The 22,282-nt window shown below is 37.1% G+C and overlaps 1 protein-coding gene across 1 annotated transcript in view; it reads left to right on the top strand.

Moving 5' to 3' along the window:
* Positions 1–2,535, top strand: part of TACR3 (tachykinin receptor 3) — a gene marked incomplete at both ends in the record, with an annotated part of 60,909 nt that extends 58,374 nt beyond the window's left edge. The window contains 2 exons of the mRNA XM_082653141.1: positions 598–794; positions 2,223–2,535. Coding sequence (XP_082509267.1) covers positions 598–794; positions 2,223–2,535 — 510 coding nt within the window. The remainder of the gene's footprint in view (positions 1–597; positions 795–2,222) is intronic.
* Between the last annotated feature and the right edge of the window lie 19,747 nt (positions 2,536–22,282).

The raw sequence follows: 22,282 nt of genomic DNA, 5'->3' as shown, positions 1-22,282 counted from the left end.
TTTCTCAAACTAATGTGAATATCCTTTTTCACTATCCAGAGAAACCTTTACCAATATCAGATTAGAAAAGAAACCAAGGTAACATTCAGACGGTTTCCCAGTGAGAATGGTATTAGAGTAAAGAAATCTAAATAGTCATAACCTATACTCAGGCTATAATAAACACTGAAGAACGCACTCAGCCACTACAGCCTGATGTACCCTCACTGTGACTCAACAGTCAGTTCTCTAGATATAATGTCTTCACTATTTTACAGCTCAGGCTAGCACAGCCAAATCCTAGCTCTTGCTTCTTTCTCCCCCAGGCTTTTTGATGTTTTATAAACACGTATTTTCTTCAAGCCAATTAAAATATATTTGGTTCTGTTTGAGTGATTGCCACCCATTCACTAGGTGACACAAGCACGCTTTCTTGAAACTCACCTTAGGTAACTATCCTTATATTATCTTGCCATTTTTTAATATATTGACTATTTCTTAGGCATGCTATGTATTTAACTGTATTGGCAGAAAAATATGATTTGCAGTAGGCTATTAGAACTAATAAATACAATGACTTTTATATTTGCCAAAAATGACCTCTTTCTGTCTTCCCAGGTTGTAAAAATGATGATTATTGTCGTGGTGACATTTGCCATCTGCTGGCTGCCCTATCATATTTACTTCATCCTCACTGCAATCTATCAACAACTAAATAGGTGGAAATATATTCAGCAGGTCTACCTGGCTAGCTTTTGGCTGGCAATGAGCTCAACCATGTACAACCCCATCATCTACTGCTGTCTGAATAAGAGGTAAACACAAGATTACCAAATGCAAGCTCCTTTTCACTTCTGACTTCAGTGAAAGCATATAATGCTGTTCCAGCTCCCTGATGCACATTTAAAATTCAAAAGGAAGGGAAAATTGAAAAATTCACTGAGAGGAGCACAGAGCTAGATATTTTTCTAGATTCCTCCCTATTTAATGAAATAGCTCACCTTAACAATTACCTCCTCAAAACAATGCTTTTAGGGATTCTAACTGGGTGGGTTTTATATAGGCCAAATTCTCTCTCCAAACCCTTTAGAATTATACTTGCCAAAGAAAAAGAAATGCCCTGTTATTAATTAAAGGAGGAGAGTTGAAAATGGGCTCAAGTCCCCGAAGAAATGAAGGCACATCGTAGAAATGCACAGACGGAGAGATGATGGCATATGTGAGTGGACTCTATTAAAAAGGATGTCTTGTAAATAGACTTCAAAATAGAAGGTGTTGTGAGAGCAACAGAAGCAACACTAAGGAAAAGAATGACAATCCTCCTTCCAGCATAATGAGGTCAGCGAGTTAGACAGGGTGCAGCCTCTGGTGGAGGGGGCGCTATTTTTTAAAGTGAAGTTGGAAAGAAAAGTAGAAATATTCACAGTTCAATTTAAGACTGGGAAAAAAAAAGGTAAACTGTGGTTTCCAGATAAAAAACACCTTAGTTGTAAGGTCAGCACATGGAGGAGAAGGGTTAAGTTTCATAGGGTCAATAATTTCCTTAATAAACCTATATGGTTTAGCACAAGCAGAAACTGAATTTCATGGAAGTAACTACATGACCTAAATCCTAAGCTCGCTTTCCAGTTGGACCTCTACCACACCGTTCCTCAAGTTTCTTAAAAACTACTAAATTCTTACTTTTTTTCAGTAAGTGCATAAGCCATATATCAATTCAAACCTCCCCATAAGCAGTACATCTGTTTTTAATCAACTTCATGTAATGGTTTACAAAGCCAAGGATTTTGCACTTTCATATATGATTAGATAAAAACCATCCAGATAAGCAATTAATTTTAATATTAAATGAGACTTTATAAATGTGTAATTATTTCTGTAAGGAGCTATTTTGAAATATGTCATTTTTAAGTGCCTTACCCAGCAAACTTAATTCACTTATGTAAATGTATAAAATTATTGAAGAAACACACACTCTTTCTTTGGCATATCGATTAGTGATACTGTGCTTTTACTATATGATGACTTGCTTCTCATTGGTGGAAAATTAAGATTCAATTCAAACAAGAAGAACGTAGAAGACTAGTACCAATACTGTGGCATAAATTCTAAGAGTTTGACTAAAAAATTAAATTTAAAAACTGAGTTGGCTTAACTGCATTAAGTAGGGCTTTCTGAACCAGTTGAAGGAAATTTCCACTTGAAAACATGACTTTTTCTTCCCATGGCCTGCTTCTCCTCAGATTTCGAGCTGGCTTCAAGAGAGCATTCCGCTGGTGTCCTTTCATCAAAGTTTCTAGCTATGATGAGCTGGAGCTCAAGACCACCAGGTTTCACCCGACTCGGCAAAGCAGCCTGTACACTGTTACCAGGATGGAGTCCATGACAGTGGTGTTTGACCCCAATGATGTGGATAAGACCAAATCCAGTCGGAAGAAGAGAGTGCCTCCAAGAGACCCAAGCTTCAACGGCTGCTCCCGCCGGAATTCCAAATCTGCCTCCACCACTTCAAGTTTCATAAGCTCACCCTATACTTCTGTGGATGAATATTCCTAAATCCATTTCCTCAGCTGAAAGAGTAGGGTGAGGCCATCATGGTGCCACCATAGGCCCACACCCTCCTGATTGTCGGTCAGCCCTGTCCTACATACTCTCTGAAAATAGAAGGGCAATTTTTAGGCAACTATGTTTCAACTGAGAAAGATAGCATATAAGTGTAACAAAGACACTATTCAGATATTTGCCCCCTCAAAAGTAAAATGGCCTTTGAATTTATTCTTTGAAAACTGAATTATTATATGTAACAGAAAAATATACTGAAAAATACTTGTAGAATGTTCCATTTTTCTCACTGAAAAATTGCAATATACATTTGTGACCCTAAGGTGACATATGATTTTCCCAAAAGATTAAAGAACCTTTAAAATATAATTATGTGAATGAATTAAAACAAAACCTATATAAAATGATATGTTTTCATCTATAGCTATAAAACAGAAAAAAAGTTATATGACTAATTTTACCACTAGAATGATGGAAAATTAACCTCCAGGAGTAAAAGTTAATGAAAATCTTTGCAAAAGAGAACTAATTCTGTGGAATAAACTTTTTTTGAGATTTAAAGATTTTCTCCAAGAAATGTAACTGAAAAAGAAATCTAATCAAATTATTAGGCATCTGTACATATTATTTTCTTTACATTTTTATCTGGGAAAGTGGCTTCAAAAGAAAAAAAAATAATTATTTACTTTTTGACCATTACATACATTAAAGCGCCAAAAGCTAAGAAACAAAGTTAGGGCCTTAAAATGACAAAGCAAATCCTTCTGATCCTCCCTATTTTATTTTTCACAAATATTTTTAAAAATTTTTAAAAGATAGGTAGATTACAAAACACTAAAGATGCTTTCTAATGGAGAAGGGAAGAATCTCTGACTACCAATTTTTTTTTTTTTTTGTGGTACGCGGGCCTCTCATTGTTGCGGCCTCTCCCATTGCGGAGCACAGGCTCCGGACGCGCAGGTTCAGCGGCCATGGATCACGGGCCCAGCTGCTGCGCGGCATGTGGGGTCTTCCCAGACCGGGGCACGAACCCGTATTCCCTGCATCGGCAGGCGGACTCTTAACCACTGCGCCACCAGGGAAGCCCCTGACTACCAATTTTTAGGCAAGAATTAAAGATAGTAATTCATAGTTATGACAGCGGACAAGAACATCTACTAGCTCCAAAGGGAAACGTGTTTCTCCTCCATAACCCCAGGAAAAAGTTTAAGGTGGATGTCAACTTAATACTTGTACAGTGCCCTTATTCTCTCCCCTTCCCCCACTGAAAAAAGAGTAAGGACTAGGGGAAAGTATCAGAAAATATACTCAGATGCAAAGCCTTAGGACAAAAAGTTTATGTACTGCCTATATGTATATTAGTGCCTATAGGTAAGTCAAGTAAGATGTAGAAAGCTGAATCAACTGTTAGAGTAGAAAGCTGGACCAAACTTGGATAAATGTGAAACAATACCAGGTGAACGAGAATCATATACACCTTTCCACAGAGAGAGCCTTCCTTTTGTCTGCTTAGATAATTCAGAAATTCCTCCAGAAAGAAATGAGCTAATGGTCCTAAAGAAGCATCTGTTTTACTACAAGCAAAAATATACTGACCCATTTCTGAAATCCATAACAAAACAAGGTACACCATTAAGCACAGAATTTATCTTCCAGACCTCAGTGCTTATAAACCATCTTTTCTTGAATTAGGGATACTGTCACTCCTGCTCAAGAAAGCAGAAACCTCCTGAGAATGTGGTTGTATAGTACAGACTTCTCCTTTAAAATAGTCAGATTTTTAAAGCTATCCAGCTAGAATAATTACCTATAACACTTTACTGGATTTTTATGCCTCCATCAATACAGAACCTCCTATTTTTTTTAAAAACAAGATAAAAGCAATTATTTCAAGAGAATATCACGGTCTATTGCTCCTACAACATCAAATTTTCCAATCCTACCCCCTGTTTTGGACCTGAAGTCAGAAATATTTAAATTGTTACAAGGTGTTAAAAAAGTCTACACACCCCTCATCCTATGTGTTTAAGCTGAATTTCTTCTGATTACACCAACAAACAAGTAGATGCACATACATACATACACACACATGCAAGTGTGCAGACACATACAGTCTGTTTAATGTATGTAAGAACTTCAAAGAATTAAATTCAAAATTGAATGCTGAAATAGTAGTGGCCTTTACAGAGCTGCCACGAACAGTTCAATAAAGCCTGTGAAGCTTGTATGCATGCTTTAGATAAGCAAATGTATTATCATTTACTACCTAATCGTTGAGTATGTTTTTAAGTGTTCATTCCAAAATATGTAAATGCTTATCATATAATGTGAAAGTGTCAAGAAAAAGCCTAATATTTTAAAGCAAACATTTCTTCTTCTTAAATTTATAAATGATTGTGGAACTAGCATTAATGAACGTTCTAGATACATGGGACCACATTCAGCTGTAGAATAGGAATGTGAAGTCTGGCCCTCAAAATCAATGTAATCATCCCTAACCAAAATACATTAATACTGGGTCGTATGGTAGTTCTATTTTTAGTTTTTTAAGGAACCTCCATACTGTTCTCCATAGTGGCTGTATCAATTTACATTCCTACCAACAGTGCAAGAGGGGTCCCTTTTCTCTACACCCTCTCCAGCATTTATTGTTTGTAGATTTTTTGACATGGCCATTCTGATTGGTGAGGTTATAACCTCATTGTAGTTTTGATTTGCATTTCTCTAATGATTAGTGATGTTGAGCATTCTCACATGTGTTTGTTGGCAATCTGTATATCTTCGTTGGAGAAATGTCTATTTAGGTCTTCTGCCCATTTTTGGATTGGGTTGTTTGTTTTTTTTGATATTGAGCTGCATGAGCTGCTTGTAAAATTTGGAGATTAATCCTTTGTCAGTTGCTTCATTTGTAAATATTTTCTCCCATTCTGAGGGTTGTCTTTTAGGACAGGAATAAAGACGCAGACGTCGAGAATGAACTTGAGGACACAGGCAGGGGGAAGGGTAAGCTGGGATGAAGTGAGAGAGTAGCATTGACATATATACACTACCAAATGTAAAACAGATAGCTAGTGGGAAGCAGCTGCATAGCATAGGGAGATCAGCTCGGTGGTCTGTGACCACCTAGAGGGGTGGGATAGGGAGGGTGGGAGGGAGACGCAAGAGGGAGGAGATATGGGGATATATGTATGCATATAGCCGATTCACTTTGTTATACAGCAGAAACTAACACACCATTGTAAAGCAATTATACTCCAATAACGATGTTAAAAAAATACTTTAATACACCTGAAAAACATAACTCCTGCCTTCACACATTACGGAAACTCAGTATAATTTAGCAGGACATCTAAGGAAAAATATTGCTCCAATCAGCTGTTGTATTCTTTTTGTTGTTGTTGCTTTGCTTGCCAAGTATCATCCTTCTGGCATGATGCAAATACCTGAGTTCCAGAGAGTATCTTTAATACTTTTTAGGGAAAACTGACATCATTTAGTTAATACTCATGACTCTTAAACCAAGACCTTATGAAGCAGAATATTTTAGGTTCAAAAATTTGAAAAGTAATAATAATAAAATGAATGAATACAATATAAAAAAATGAAAGAGATAAGATTTTAGTCCTTTTGTCTGAATTTTGACACTGAGAACTGTAGAATAATACACATGGAAACCAGCTTTAGTAGGAGTCATGTTAAATAAAGCTATGCCAGTATTTTCATATTTGTCAGGGTTTGGAAGAATTTGCCTCCAAAATTCACTCTACCCTCTGATGTTCAAGTTCATTGTGAATCTTTTTCACTGTTTGTAGGCAAACAGTGGCTGGAAATACCAGGCAGATGGTCAAAACATCCTAGGTGTTTTTGTACTTAGATCAACAGCAGAAAAATACAAACTATTTTGAGAGAATTCTAAAAGACTCAAAAAACCTTGCATCATTTTAAATACTGTTTTTAAATACAAAAATAATAAACATTGTATTTTCATTATTTTGCATCTGAACAAAGTGTTTTTGAAATTCCCTGCATGGGAAAAAATTAAAGCAAATATGATTACTATAGAATATAATCAAACATCTTTTTTTTTTTAGCAAGCTCAGTATGCTGCTGCATTTTTTTAATCTCCCAACTTCATGACAATGACATTTCTGACCCAGCAGCCAAATTCATGTTCTTTTCCAGATCCTGCCAGTCTCTTATAAACAGAGATCCTATGCATTTCAAAGTGAACTCCACCCCTACAATGCACACAGAAGAATGCCAAGAAGCTTAGTATCATACCTCAGAAGAACAAAATAAATGTGAAAAATCAATGCTGCCTAGCTCAGAATTTGAATTTGATTTTTGTTAGTGCAGAATTTCATCAGAAAACTTCTGATTAGTGTCCGGTAATTTACTCCATCAAATACAAAGGCAGGAAAATTATAACAATTTCTCACATTTACCAGTAAAAATTTGAGTTCCCACTTATTTTTGTCCGTGTGACAAAAGTTAAGAAAATTCAAGCATGACACTGGCCAGGTTGTAATATTTTCCTTCGGGCCAAGCAGGAATGGAGAATAATGTCCAATAGTTCTGAACAAGTTCAGTAACTGTGTGTTGTAAAACAGCTTGGCAAAAATTCTGTGTACATAAGAAATAAATGTATATAATGTTTGTAGCTAGTGAATAAAGTATTTTCAAGTTGTGATAATTATACGGAGTAGATTTAATACATTCATTACCCTTTGTATATGTGGTAATATGTAACAGATTTGATTTCTTTTTTATTTTCCTTTAAAAGCATTAAAAATAATATTAAAAATAAAAGCAGTCAATATTTTCCTACTGGAACATATGTTCCAAAACATATGTCATGGAACGTCCTACCTTGTCTAAACACACTCACCTAACCATATCTCAAAACTATATTGTGCTTCCTCCTTTATTTTTCTCCATAAAAATGTCTAGCTTTCCTAAATTACCTTGATTCGGAAAAAGCATCTATGGGGAGCAAAGGTAGCAAACTGCAGAAGAATATTCTGAGTAGTTAGCAGCAGCAGGTTAATTGGAACACAGGCTGAAAAGTGCATGTAGCTGAGTATAGAGCAGAGCGTCTTAGAGCCATGGCATCAGAGCTATAACAACTGACAGACTCCAGTTTAAATCCAAGCCCCACCATCTGCTAGCTGGGGGACCCGGGGCAAGTGATTCTCTGCACTGAGCTTCATTTAACTCATCAATAAAAAAAGAGAAAATAATAATTTCTTCAAAGTGCTAATGTGAGGATTGAATAAACTACTGCATGAATAAGGCAGAGGCAAACATTACATAAATGTTCAAAAACATCATTAGTATCATTGTGTGCATGGGGGGATTAAAGAAACCCTTGTTGCCCATATGATTCTGCCCCCATCCAAAGCTCTTTGAGGGGCATAAGGAGACTATAGTCTCCTATCCCTGAGCCCTGGGCTGTTTTCAGAGTCCCCACAAGATCTCAGGGATTACATAAGTGTTCTGGAAATTTGCCATCTGGCCATGGGCCCTGAGCAGGGAAAGCTATACGGGTGAAGGGTTAGAAATGGCCAATTAAGAGAAGGAGTAGCTTCAGACATGTGAAACTAAACTCACTTCTTAGGAAAGGTGCAGCCATTTGAGGTTGAAGAATAAAAATGTTGAACTTCGGAAGATAATAGATGACAGGAAAAGCAGAAATTTTTCTTTCTGGTTTCCTTGGCAGCATCACTGACTGCTCTCTCAGGGCCTCCTCCCCCATGCTCTGAGGAAGAGTGCTCAGGGACAATTCCAGGTCAGGTGGCAGCAATGACCCACACTGACTCTCCATTTCCACCAGCTGCAAGGACATCTTATTTGATTCAGTCCCTCAACCCCATTTAGATACAAGCATTCCCTAACCTAACCTACCAACTCATTGAAGAAGCAGGAAGGAGAGAAAAGAGCAAGGGATCTTCACCAGCTCACCACCCATCTAAAGCATTGGGAAATCCTCTAAGCTCTTAAAAGATATCCAATGTTCTACTGACTCACACTGTATCAACTGCTACAAACATGGTCCAAGATGCCATCATTTCCTGCCTGGATTATTGCAATAGCCTCCACCCCACGCTCTCCTTAAAGTTTATTCTCAAGAAAGCAACCAGAGAGATTCTTTTAAAACTGCATCACATCATCTCTCACCTCTGCTTTAAACCCTCTCATGGCTTCCCATTTCACTCAGAATAAAAGCCAAAATCCTTACAACGGCCTAGTGATGTGGCCCTTCTTAGTTTTTCTGCTTTTCTCTTCCATGCTCACTGAGATCCATGGATCCATCTACATCGACTTCTTTCTTAGCATATGCCAAGCATGCTACAACCTCAGGACTCTGGAACTGGCTATCTCTTTTGTCTAGAATGTTGTCCACCGAGATAACTGCATGACAAGCTCCATTATTTTCTTCAAATCTTTGCCCAGTGAGGCTAATACTGATTACTTTATTTAAAATAGCAAATCCTTACCCCCACCCCAAACTATTCCTCCCAATTTTCCATCTTGCCCTTTATTTTTTCACAGCATTAATCATTTTTTAGAATACCATATAACTTATTCATTATATTTAGTATCTACTCCCCTGAACAGATGTACAAGTTCTACTAGGGAATGGGCTCATTAAATAATCATTAAATGAATGAGTGAATAAAAAAGTTTTGATGCAAGGTATAGTGGAGATTGAAGTTCTTCATAAAGCCATCATTTCTCAATGCCAGAGTATGTCAGATGACATTTTCCTACTGTCTCATACCATCACGCCCCCTGTGTACACTCTTCACTGTGATGCCAGGGCTGGTATTTTGTAAAATACACTCTCCAGACTCCCTTATTGCCTGATTTTCTGTTAGGTACTGTAATGGGAGTCATTAGAAGGAACTCAGAGTGTAGAAGGAGAGAAATTCTGGTCAGTGGTATTCCAGCAGCAGCAAAACTCTACCTTCTTCAACACCCCCAGCACTAGCATTCCATGCACCCTCCAAGATAACAGTAGCAACTGTACTGTGCCCCTTTAATGATCAGATACCAACCACACCACATTCCCTCACCAGAAGGTCTATGACATTTTCACAGAGTCCCAAGCACCAGCCCACTGAGGTCACTCTTCTGAGTTCTGAGTCCAGCAATATCTCCTCTTACTTTTTTGTATCCCAAGATTCCACACCAAGTATGTATTTCTGCATTGTATCAAGACCTGATTTTTGCTCTTTCAGGCTTCTAACATCTATGGAACTAAAACCTCTGCTTGAAATACCTAATGTGATTTACCTTTTCCTTACTGGGCTTCTTGGATTCTGGCTTAGTTTAATTATGTCTTTGATCTCGAATACCATCTGAACCCCCAATCAATGGAAAATTGGGCATTAATAATCAATGGCATGCAATGTCATTGTGATTAAATTATCACCTTTGGTTACTTGGGATGAAAGGCCTACTGAAGGCAAGACTTTGGGAAGTTGAATGGCAGCTGTACTTATTTATTGTGGGATTATTAACTACAATGACTGAGGAGGGGAGGTAGTAGTATTTCTAATAATATATATACTAGAAAACATACACAGAGAAAATGATGAGCTTAGGCCTTTAAACTTTTATCACAAGTAATTATTGGAAGACCATCAGTTTTATAAGAGGGCCCTAAAATAACCTCTTATTTTAGGCAACCACAGAGCAGATATGACTAAAAATTACTCCTAAAATTTAACTGTGTGGGTTGCAGAATTACAACATCGGTTATGTTCATAGTTCATTGAAAGAGGAAGACAGTTTCCCTTGAGGAAGAACCTTGCAACACAACCACAAGTATACATTATAAGTATCCCTTCAAGGCTTTCCCCAGAGGACCTGTGGCCTTTCACTAGAAAGAATGTGCACTGTCAAAAGAGATAAATATATATGTATAGAAAAATATGTATAGAATATGTATAGTGGGCAGACACAGATGACCCATCTGACCACTAAATGTCTATGAGCACTATTTGTGCTCAACACAGAATGTACTCCCCACACACCCCATTGCAGACCTCACGAAGTGGCACCCAGTTACTGCATCCAGCTCAAAGATCAGGATATCCAGGTGGTGTGTAGCCCTCTTCATCTGACCTGCATGGGGTTATTCCTGGTACTGTGATCTACAATCTAAAATGACAAGCCATTTGTCCCACCCCACATCCAACACACAGTGGTGGAGAAGGGACAGAATAAATATAACTACAAACTTAAATTCAAAAAAGGGAAGAATAGAAGCACACAGCAGGCACTGGTTCTTGCAATGATGGATTTCTAGAGGAAAAGTATTGTGTGTTCCTGGCAGTGGAGTATTTCAGTATCTGATTTTAATGGCTGTCATCTGAAAACACATGCATCACAAACATATGTATAGAATCAAATGGAAAAATGAGATATTGTTAGCTTCCTTTACTATTGACTATGGATGTTAAAACACAAAATAAGTAAAAATACTCCTTAAGAGTGTAAGCATACGAAAAATTAATAATTATACTTATTTTTCACCAACTATGCAGAAGTTTTCCTTTAATATTCTGTTCTGCAATTCGATCACTTACACTTACATACTGAAAGGTACTGTACTTTCTTAGGTTATTAACAAATGTTTTAACATCTTGTCTAACTGTTGAAGAACAAAACTTTTAATATAGAAGATTTAAATATTTCAGAAAGTTTTGTTTTTAGGTTTTGTAAGTATGAATACAAGAAGGATTTTATAGGAAGTATCCTGCTTTGTCCTTGGATTATGGGAAACCTCCTTTCAGACTTGGAGCTCCAGATTCATAGAGAGCCAAAATCAAGCAACAGCTTTGAAAGTTCTTTTGACCCTGAGTATGACAACTAAAGTACACATGGTAGCTGTTCTCTTCAGGCTGAAAAACCTCTCACCCCACCTCAAGTTCAAAGAGATAGCTGCTTCCTCTCTATGGCTTAACTTCTCTTAGATTTCACCTCGTGGTTTCTCTCAGGAATCAAAGGAACTCCAGCAAACATGAATCATTTCACTTTTATGCCTGCCAGAGTCCATGAAGATCATGGTCAAGTATAAAATGTAATCCACCTACCTCATATGATAACAGAAGAGCAGACTATTAAGGATAGCCCTGTATGGATAGAGGTGAAAGCAGCTAAAAATTATCTAAACATTATATAATTGCTTTGCTAATACCCCTCCCTCAGTGATCATATGAAATTTCATTGTTCAGATTAGAGTTGAGACAACCGTAATCTTTCATTTTATCATTTTGATCATCCTCAGAAAATGTGAGTGTATACAGACTGTTAGGGCATAGAACATTCACAATAGCCCATAATATTATACCAAGGACATAAGGATTTCCTTGCCATGTAGACTTAGAAATTACTCAGTTTATTTTGTCTGTTTTCAACAGAAAACATTTGTGTGAAGGCAAGAGAAAATCGTGTTCAATTTAGTAAAAAATGTTTTAAAGTTAACATTTATTTCAGCAGATAATATTCATCATCATCTTCAATCAGCTTCACCCTCTATTACCAAATACTTAGACTGTATTTTTAAATCATGCATAGCTTATTAATTTTTTACACAGCCTTATGAAGTAGAATATTATCCCCATATTTATTTATTAATTTAGTAAAGAAATTAAAACACAGATATTTAAGCAATCTTCCCCAAATTACGCAGCTTGCTGTTGGTGAAAGTAAGCTTTGAGCCCAGGGAATCTGACTCCAGAAGCTACCTACACCTTTGACGAGTAGTTTGTGAGATCCAGCCACATAAACCTGGTACAGTAAGGCTATGTATGTCTGTCTCTAATTCTGATACAATCTTAGGAAACAAAAAATCCTGACACATTCTGATATTGTAATCTTTAAAGTGTGGATAGTATACATTGCATTTGGTGGTTTCGAAGTAGATGAACTACTACCACCAAACACCAAAACGTGTAGTATTTTCAGAGAAGATCATGACCAGTTAGATGGAGAGACATCTTCTGAGGTCTATTTATTCCAAGGAATAAATGTCAGTCCTGGTTCTTATTCTAAGCCTGTGGTATCCCAGAGTTGACTCTAAATCAGATTAGTTAAGTAATATTAGTAAATCTCACAGGCAACTGGAGAAGATATCATTATATTGGCTAACTAGCATATTAGCTTCCTACATGGAGAAACAATTATTCAGGAAATTGATTGAGCATGGAATCTGGACAAGGGTTATAATATAGTCATTTTCTTTTACTAGTTTTCTCTATATGTTTTTCCTTGGACAATTCTCATCTATGACTAAGGCACTGTTGATGAATATAGCATCTATTCCTTTGAATCTATCTTGTTGAATCCTCAAAATGCTGAGCCCCAGTTACATTTGTGAACAAATAATTTCACTACAATATAGCAAATGATTAAAGAATATATATATAAGGTGCCTTGGGAACAGACTGGGGAGAGCACCTCTGTCTGCCAGGGAAAATTGGGAGGAAAAAAGAAATGTATAGAGAATAACTTTCACAGGAGAAGTGGGGCTTGAACTGAATCCCAAAGGACAAATCTCTTTTCCAAAGAGAAGAAAAAGTCATGCATAGAGAACAGAGTGTAAGGGCCAAGGAGACTAAAAAATACACATTTTTCCCCACTAACTGCTAAATTATTGTCAAAGTTAAAAGTAAAAAAAGCTAATGGTACATCATTAGGCAACACTAAAATTATCTTGAGGCTTGACAATGTCAAATAATAAATTACTTCTGCCAGGTAGAGCCAGTTACCTTTTATAACATCAATTTAGATTCACACAAAGCACCCTCCTCGCATCCTCCTTAGGTTCTTCCAACCATGCATCAAAGTCATAAGAACAGACACCAATCTGATTACAAATGATCAAGGCATTTCCTGTCTGTAACGTTTCAGATCAAACTCAGTGTACAGTGTATTTCCTAAATCAATACAAGTAATGAAAAAAGTTTTAATTATTTTACACTATTTGTACAAGTTGTTGGAGCTATTGGATACATAACATTTTATTTTAACCCAACAACATTAATACAATCATTTTTGTTTCAGGAAGACTTTAATATAAAATATTCAGCTTTCTTTTTATTGCCATTTAATATCTAAAACAGATGTGCTTACTCCATGTCTGAGACTAACTACTTAAGGTCAGGGATGAAATGAAGGAAAAGATGAGAGTCAGGTATGAATAAAGAGATAAAGGGCTTAAGGTGGAGGCAATAAAGGTACAGAGATCAAGAATGGAATGACATCAAGTTCAGAATGAGTTAAATTTGGAGTAAGGACCATGTATGGAGTAAAGGTAATGGACCCAGGGTCAAAGTGCCTTTCCTCAGAACCTTTTCTACTGCTCAAGAGTAGATTACTAATACTCATGTCCATGGAATAACAAAAAAAATAATTCTGAGACACTATTCTATCACCAATAAAATTTCCCTATATTTGTCAGTTATTAATATTTAGCAGATAGATGCAATATAAAAATAGCTACAAAGATAGAGAGATGGGAGATAGATAAAATAACTGTGATAAAGGACTATATTAACTAGGGTAGTCTTCCTTGGAATTATTATTTTTTAATTCAATATTACAGTTCAAACTTTAAATAGATTTTTTAAAGGGTGAAGTTCAACACGGAAGTTCAGCAGTACATATTAATATTTTCAATAAAATTATTCCAGTAAACTATCTTAAAATTAGGAGTTTGGGATTAACATATATACACTACTATATATAAAGTAGATAAACAACAAGGACCTACTGTATAGCACAGGGAACTATACTCAATGTCTTGTAATAACATATAATGGAATAGAATCTGAAAAAGAATAGATGTATACATACAACTGAATCACTTTGCTGTATACTTGAAACTAACACAACGTTGTAAATTATACTTCAATTTTTTAAAAAGCTATTCTAGGCATAAGGTGAAATGAAAAAAATAGTTAGAATGGGTTTTGTCCTTATCCTTACTGTTGAATGAATCTCTTCCATTTCCACTTAAGACTGAGAAGACAATAATCAAAATACTTATTTTTCATTCACATTATACCAGCACTTGTGCCAAGCACTTGAAATATCATTAAGAACAAAACAGAAACTAGGACATCATAGAACTTAGAGTCAAGTGGAGGAGACAGTACTCAAATAATTACATGGATATGCAATTTAATTATTACCATGGAAGAGTTGTGAAGGAAAAATTCACAGTGAGAATGCATAGCAGAGAAACCTCATTTGAGAGGGGCGGGAGGATTCCCGAAAAGGAGACATTTAAACAGAAACCTAAGGTGATCCTGTTGAGATTATCCAGAAGAAATGGGAGATTCTTTTTCAAGCAGAGAAAAAAGTGTATACAAACACTCTGAAGCAGGAACTTGTCTTGCTTGTGAAACTAAAAGAAGGTTATCAAGGCTCCAGAGTAAACATTGAGGGAGTATGACATGAAAGGAAAGCAAGACCACGTGCTGGCTGCTAGACCTCTCCCTGTTGTGACTTCTCAGGTGATAAATACTTACCTTATAAGATAAGACCCAACCCACAAATTCGTACATCGATCTCTGAAAGAGAGATGAGACTAACTTCCTATGGAAGGAAACTCCATGCTTATTTACTGTATCTGTGTGCCTTGGATTCCACAGGGAATTTGTTGCTGTTGTCAACGTTAAACAATAACTAGAGGCTAGAGAACAGTAGACACTACCGGTTTCACTAAACTCTAAATGAGGACCAACAAAGAATATCCAATGTCCTCTCCATTTCCCACAACTCCACAGAGACCCTCGTCATATTCCAAGAAGGAACGGATCTCTGTGACAAACGCTCCTGAGTTGTCTTGTACGATAAGTAATCACTGGATTTAAAACGTGATAACCTCACTACAAACAAGACAACTCAGGAGTGTTTGTCACAGAGATCTCTTCCTTCTTGGAATGCTTCTCTTGGATCAAGAAACTTCAGCCTCCTGGTTTTCTTTCTATCTCACCAGCTACTCTTCCTAGTCTACTTGACACTCCTCTCAGTGTGGAAATGTATCCAAAACTAAGTCCTGGGCCCCCTTCTCTTCCCCATCAATATACTCTCCCATCCAGACCCATCACTTTAAATACCCGTATCTCCTAAATCATTACTTCCAACTTTGACCTCTCATAGTTCTAGATGTGTATATACAATTTGACATCTACACTTTGACGGAATCTTCACACAAGCATCTTAAAAATAATATGATCACGGGCTTCCCTGGTGGCGCATTGGTTGAGAGTCCGCCTGCTGATGCAGGGGACACGGGTTCATACCCCGGTCCGGGAAGATCCCACATGCTGCAGAGCAGCTGGGCCCATGAGCCATGGCCACTGAACCTGCGTGTCCAGAGCCTGTGCCCCACAACGGGAGAGGCCACAACAGTGAGAGGCCCGCGTACCGCAAAAAAAAGAAATATGACCAAAGGGAACTTGACTTCCCTGCTGTATTATAAGATCTAACATTTCAAGTGCTGCCTTGACATCTTTGAGTTTCACAGGGCCAAAAGGTCCAGCTGTGAGTTCCCTGCTCTTGCCAGAAATGCTCCTACCCAGTGGAAAATGTTACCCACCTGACTAGTTCCCTATCAGCTGAACTAGCTGCCACAACCTGGTCCTCAAGCTAACAAATTCACCTGGCTGCCAACCCATGAAATTATTTAAGCAAGCAATCATATCCTCCTGCAGGAACCAGGGAGCAATTGACCCTCCTGTTACTACAAGACCTGCCTTCCACAGCCCCTTCTGGTTCACTGTGCCCCTGACTGAAACACCTGTTAGGCCTGGCATGGCATGTGCTATCCTCTTTCCCTGGGCTGTGAGAATATATGACTAATAAATTGTTGATCTCATCTGTCTAGCGTCAGTGTTGTATATTTGACCACCTTCTATGATTTAGGGCATAGGATCTCTCCTTCAGCCACGGGATGAATAGGCAGTCACCATAATACCCCCGAAACTAACTCCTTCTGAACTACATTTCAATATATAGTGCTACCATCCAGCAAGTTGCTTAAGTCAGTAAGCTATCTTTTACTCTTTTCTTTCCCTCTTACCCACATTTAATCAGTTTGAAAGTCCTGTCAACTCTGCCTCAAAAATGTAACCCAAAACTGTCTGTTTCTTTCCATCTGCATTACCTCCTATATTTAGCTAATATTATCTCTCACCTATATCACCACAGTGACCCCCTATCTGGACTCCTAGCCTTTACTCTTACTATGAAAAATTCATTATTCACACAATAGCCAGTTTAAAAAAGTTCTAGTAGTTTTCCATCACACTTAAAACAAAATATAAATTCTTTCCTGGCTTAACAAAGTCTTAAATTATTTGATTCTGCTCGCCTCCTTGATTCATCTTGTCTTATGCTATGCATCACCCACTCTCGTTCAACCACAGAACTAAATTCTTCATCTCTCCCTAGAATTCTTACTTTGGGGTTTTTAAATTAGTTATTCTGGGCTCCCCTGGTGGCACAGTGGTTAAGAATCCGCCTGCCAATGCAGGGGACACAGGTTCCAGCCCTGGTCCAGGAAGATCCCACATGCTGCGGAGCAACTAAGCCCGTGCGCCACAACTACTGAGCCTGTGCCCTAGAACCTGTGAGCCACAACTACTGAGCCCAGATGCCGCAACTACTGAAGCCAGTGCGCCTACAGCCCCTGCTCCACCACAATAGAAGTCACCACAATGAGAAGCCCGCACACCACAATGAAGAGTAGACCCCGCTCGCCGCAACTAGAGAAAGCCCACGTGCAGCAACGAAGACCGAACGCAGCCTAAATAAATAAATAAATAAAATTAGTTGTTCTTTCTGCCTGGAAAGAGTTTCCTTCTGATCTTGTCATGGCTGGCTAATTATTGTCAATCAGATCTCAGTTAAAACATTTCTTCTTATATTCCCTGATCTCTCAGTCTCTACCATATCACCTTATTTTAATTTTCTTCATACATCTACTATCTGATATCTTTCTTGTTTATTTATTTGCTCATTTACTTGATATCTGTCTCCTGAACCAGATTGGAAGCTGATGAGAGCAAGTACCTTGATTGGCTTATTTACCACCATAATCTCAGTATCCAGGGCCTTGCCTGATACATAATGGGAAATTAATAGATAATGGTTAAAAGAACAAATAAATGAAGCAAAGGAAAGCAGTTGTTAAAGCATAAAGTTTGGCTTAATACAGGCCATTGTTCCAATCCCACTAGCTGTGTGATCCTTCTGAATCTTAGTTTTCTTCTGTAGAATGTGAATAATAACTGTCTCACAGGGGTTTCCTGGGAATTAAATTAGATATCAGGAGTTTTATGTTTCTAAACAATTCCTATTAATGTAGGACCTACATAATAATAAAAACCGTTATGAAACAGACATGGGCTGCTTCAGTCAGCTTCTAACAAATCTTGAGACAACACACAGAAGAAGGAAGTAAAATCAGAATTACAAAATTCTAATTCACTCAGATTACTCAATTACTAGACAGTTGTTTTTAGACAGTTTTTTGAATAGAAACTGTATAACTTCCTTAGCTCCTAGTTAAAATCTATTCTTCAAATTATAGCAAAATAAGTAAGTTGTAAATAAGAAGCATGTAAGAGAGGCAGTGCTCCCTTTACACTTTATGTGACTGAATTGCAATCTTGTTTATTTTAAATCATGTCTCTCAAACTATGTTTAAGCCTCAGTACAATTGTGTAGAAATATACAAAAGTCATAGTGCTGTAGTGCCACACTGAAAATTTATATAGATGCTTGGGATCACAAGAGTGAAGCAAATTAACACACAGTTTTAAAAAGCTGAAAGACAATTTAACTTGCCTCACTCTTTTGAGCTGCAAATGCTATGTATTTCACATTATTGAGAAATGATCATAATATGTATTTAACAAAATTTGTTAATAAGGAAATTAATTTTATCATGAAACATGGTTGTCTCTATGGTTTTATATATAACACTTAAAACGAACATGTGTCAGATGTTGAGCATTTTCCCCAAAATTATTCTCCTTCACACCATCTCCAACATATAACATATGATGTACTATATGATGACAGAAGGTGTTCTATTTTATGTTATAAGACTATCTCAAGTCCAATAGCTCACCCCCAAAAATAAAACCCAACAGTGGATTCAAGACTTTAAGTAACATTTGAAAGCAATCACTGACCTTCTTTTGCTGCATGAGATTTGAAATTGGTTAATGCTGTATATGTAGTACTCCATTGTTCTACGGTTGAACATTGGGGTATTTCCAGTGTTGAGACATTACAAAGAGTAATTACAAAGAGTAAGAATGTAAGAAATATTCTTATATTTGTCTCTAGGTACCTTGATCATAAAGTTGTAGGACATATGTAAGTTCAGCTTTAGTAGGTACTGCCAAACAGTTTTCAAAAGTGGTTGCAGTCATTTATATTCTCACTGGCAGTCTACAAAAGTCCCATTCGCTCCACGTCCTCAACCACTTTGGGATTGTCTGTTTTTCACATTAGCTGTCCTTTATTGTTTGTTTTTTTGCGGTACGCGGGCCTATCACTGTTGTGGCCTCTCCCGTTGTGGAGCACAGGCTCCGGACGCGCAGGCTCAGCGGCCATGGCTCACGGGCCCAGCCGCTCCGTAGCATGTGGGATCTTCCCGGACCAGGGCACGAACCCATGTCCCCTGCATCGGCAGGTGGACTCTCAACCACTGCACCACCAGGGAAGCCCTCCTTTATTGTTTTAATTTGTATTTTAGTAATGACCAATGAAGTTGAGTACCTTTTAAAAAATGTATTGTTCATACAGGTCTGTTCTTTTATGAAATGCTGGCTTGAGTCTTTTGTTCAAAACCCCTAAAGGAAAACATAGGCAGAACACTCTTTAACATAAATCACGGCAATATTCTTTTGGATCTGTCTCCTAAGACAAAGGAAACAAAAGCAAAAATAAACAAGTGAAACCTAATTAAACTTAAAAGCTCTTGCACCACAAAGGAAACCCGACAAAATGAAAAGACAACCTAGGGAAAGGGAAAAAATCTTTGCAAATGATATGACTGATAAGGGGTTAATATGTGAACAGCTCATACATCTCAGTATCAAAAACAAATCATTAAAAAGTGGTCAGAAGACCTGAATAGACATTTTTTCGAAGAAGACATACAGATGGCCGACAGGCACATGAAAAGATGCTCAACATCACTAATCATCAGAGAAGTGCAAATCAAACCCACAATGAGATATCTCCTCCCACCTGTCAGAATGGCTATCATCAAAAAGAACACAAATAACAAATGCTGGTGAGGATGTAGAGAAAAGGGAACCCTTGTATACTGTTGGTGGGGATGAAAATTGGTGCAGCTGCAATGGAAAACAGTATGGAGGGTCCTCAAAAACTAAAAATAGAACTACCATATGATCCAGTAATTCTACTCCTGGGAATATATCCAAAGAAAACAAAAACACTAATTCAAAAAGATACATGAATCCCAATGTTCACAGCAGCATTATTTACAATAGCCAAGACATGGAAGCAACCTGAGGGCTCATCAGCAGGTTGAGCACTGATGGATAAAGAAGATGTGGTATATATCTATACAATGAAATATTACTCAGTCTTTAAAAAAGAATGAAATTCTGCCATTAACAATGTGGAAGGAGCTAGAGGGTATTATGCTTAGTGAAAATAAGTCACACAGAGAAAGACAAATACACCTTTGAACCAACCTTAGGACCATCTATGTATGAGCTTCTGATTAAAGAGACTTAAAATGATCCTTATGTTTTAAGACACTACTAATCAGGTTCTCTGTTATTTGAAGCCAAATGTATCACAACTGATACACAACCATTCCTGTTTTTCTTTCCTGAGAGATCTGGGCATTAAATTTTGAAAACTCTGATAGAAATCTATGTCTAAAATAGGAAAAATGATAATATCAATCTCACATTTCAGTGCAAGGGAATGGTTTTATTGGAGAAAATAATATTCAAACATTATCAACATATCAATTAATTTATCCTCCAGAAAAACATCTGAAATAAAAGTCAGAGTAAGTAGTTTCAGAGAAAATAGGTGTTTCAAAATTCACAAAATTATAGGCATGTAAAATTCAGAGCATTAAATCCCAGAACTCCTCACTCCAATGAGCTGATACTAATTAATCAAAGTCATCTAACTGAGGATGCCTCCAAACTAAATTAAGACTTTATGATCTTTGCAGATTAATTTATTGCATTTCACTAGGATCAGTATTATACTAAATATACACTAAAGCAATTTCTACTAAAAGAGAAAGAATTATATGACAGCCTCTTAAGCAGATTTGGTCAATTATAGTTTTACTACATGGAGATTAACATTTTAAAATTAAAATTTTAGTAACTGCAGACATAATTATTTCTTTGTATTTAATGAATTTAATTCAATAATTATTTCCTTCACAGAAAGCTAAAAGTTATTACTTTAATTTAGGAAATTAAAACTTTTAGTAAAGTTACTAATAAGCCTACATATTGATCTGAGCTGATACATATTACTTTGTGCTTCCCTGGATAATTTCATTCTGCAAAAGTTGTAATTTTAAGATGAGAAGATAATTGCTAAGGAAAATAACTTTTTGTCATTTTTTAACTTAGTGTAAATCTAAAGAGATTGAGGGAAAGCTGTATTCAATAGTTTACCAGCAGTCTTTGGCAGAGAGAAAAACTAGGCAGCCAAGGGGGCCATAGTAAACCTGAAGTTGGAGTAAAGATTCAAATACTATCTCATTTCTAGTCAGTTCTTTTTCTAGACTAATCATAGATATTCAAAGATACAATAGGGATATTTATGAAGTATAATGAGTCAAATTATAGAAAGGTGTTAAACTTAAATATCCTTATCATTCACCAAAGCTTGAAAGTAGAAATGACATAGACCCTACCCCAACCTTTTCTTTTGTTGTTGTTTGTTTGTTTGTTTTCTTGCAACTTGAAGTTGATGTTATTCAGCAAAGGAGGAAGGGCTGAAGACTGTCTTGGAAGTGGTATTTTTTTCTTGAACTCAACGTACGTGTAATGACTAGCTATTTTGTACTCAATACTACATAGAATCTTATTCTCACCAAGTAGAAATCAAAGTTAGACCACAATATGAATCAGCACATGGTCAGGTTGCAGAGGAGCTAAGGCTTCATCGTGAAGCTTAACTTGGGCTCTGCCATCAAACATGGTAAATAAGGAATTAGCCAGAGAGAAGAGGGGAAGGCAGCACCACAGCAAGAACAAGGTGGTTTGAACCCCCAAATGAACATGGAGAATTTTAAGAAAATTGCAGTAAAAGCTTGCTTTCTTTGAGTAAAGTGTTTAAGCATGGGGATGGCCTTGATTTTGTGCCTTAGACCATAATCTGATGTCTTACATGGATGACCTTGGTTGGATCTAGCAGAAATCATTATCATCCTTTTCCCCTTAAAGATCAAATAAATGTGAGCACAATGTGAACTGACACTTTAGCTCTCATGTGTCAGGGCCTCCCTTTAGCCCTCCTTAGACCCCTGCAGCTAGACTTCCAAGTAGAAGTTACCTTGAGCCAAAATTTTACTTTTCCTACAAGAAGAGATAATAACAAAAATGACTATTTTGCAGGGTGAAACTGTTAAGCATTATGTAAATGTTCATTAATTCGAGTTAAAGGAGCTCCATGCAATGGAACTCTAGTATAGATGAAG

Source organism: Grampus griseus (assembly GCF_964374135.1).
Source record: "Grampus griseus genome assembly, chromosome: 4".
Classification (NCBI taxonomy): domain Eukaryota; kingdom Metazoa; phylum Chordata; class Mammalia; order Artiodactyla; family Delphinidae; genus Grampus; species Grampus griseus.
The sequence above is the reverse complement of the archived record's forward strand: the minus strand, read 5'-3'. Positions and strand labels throughout refer to the sequence as shown.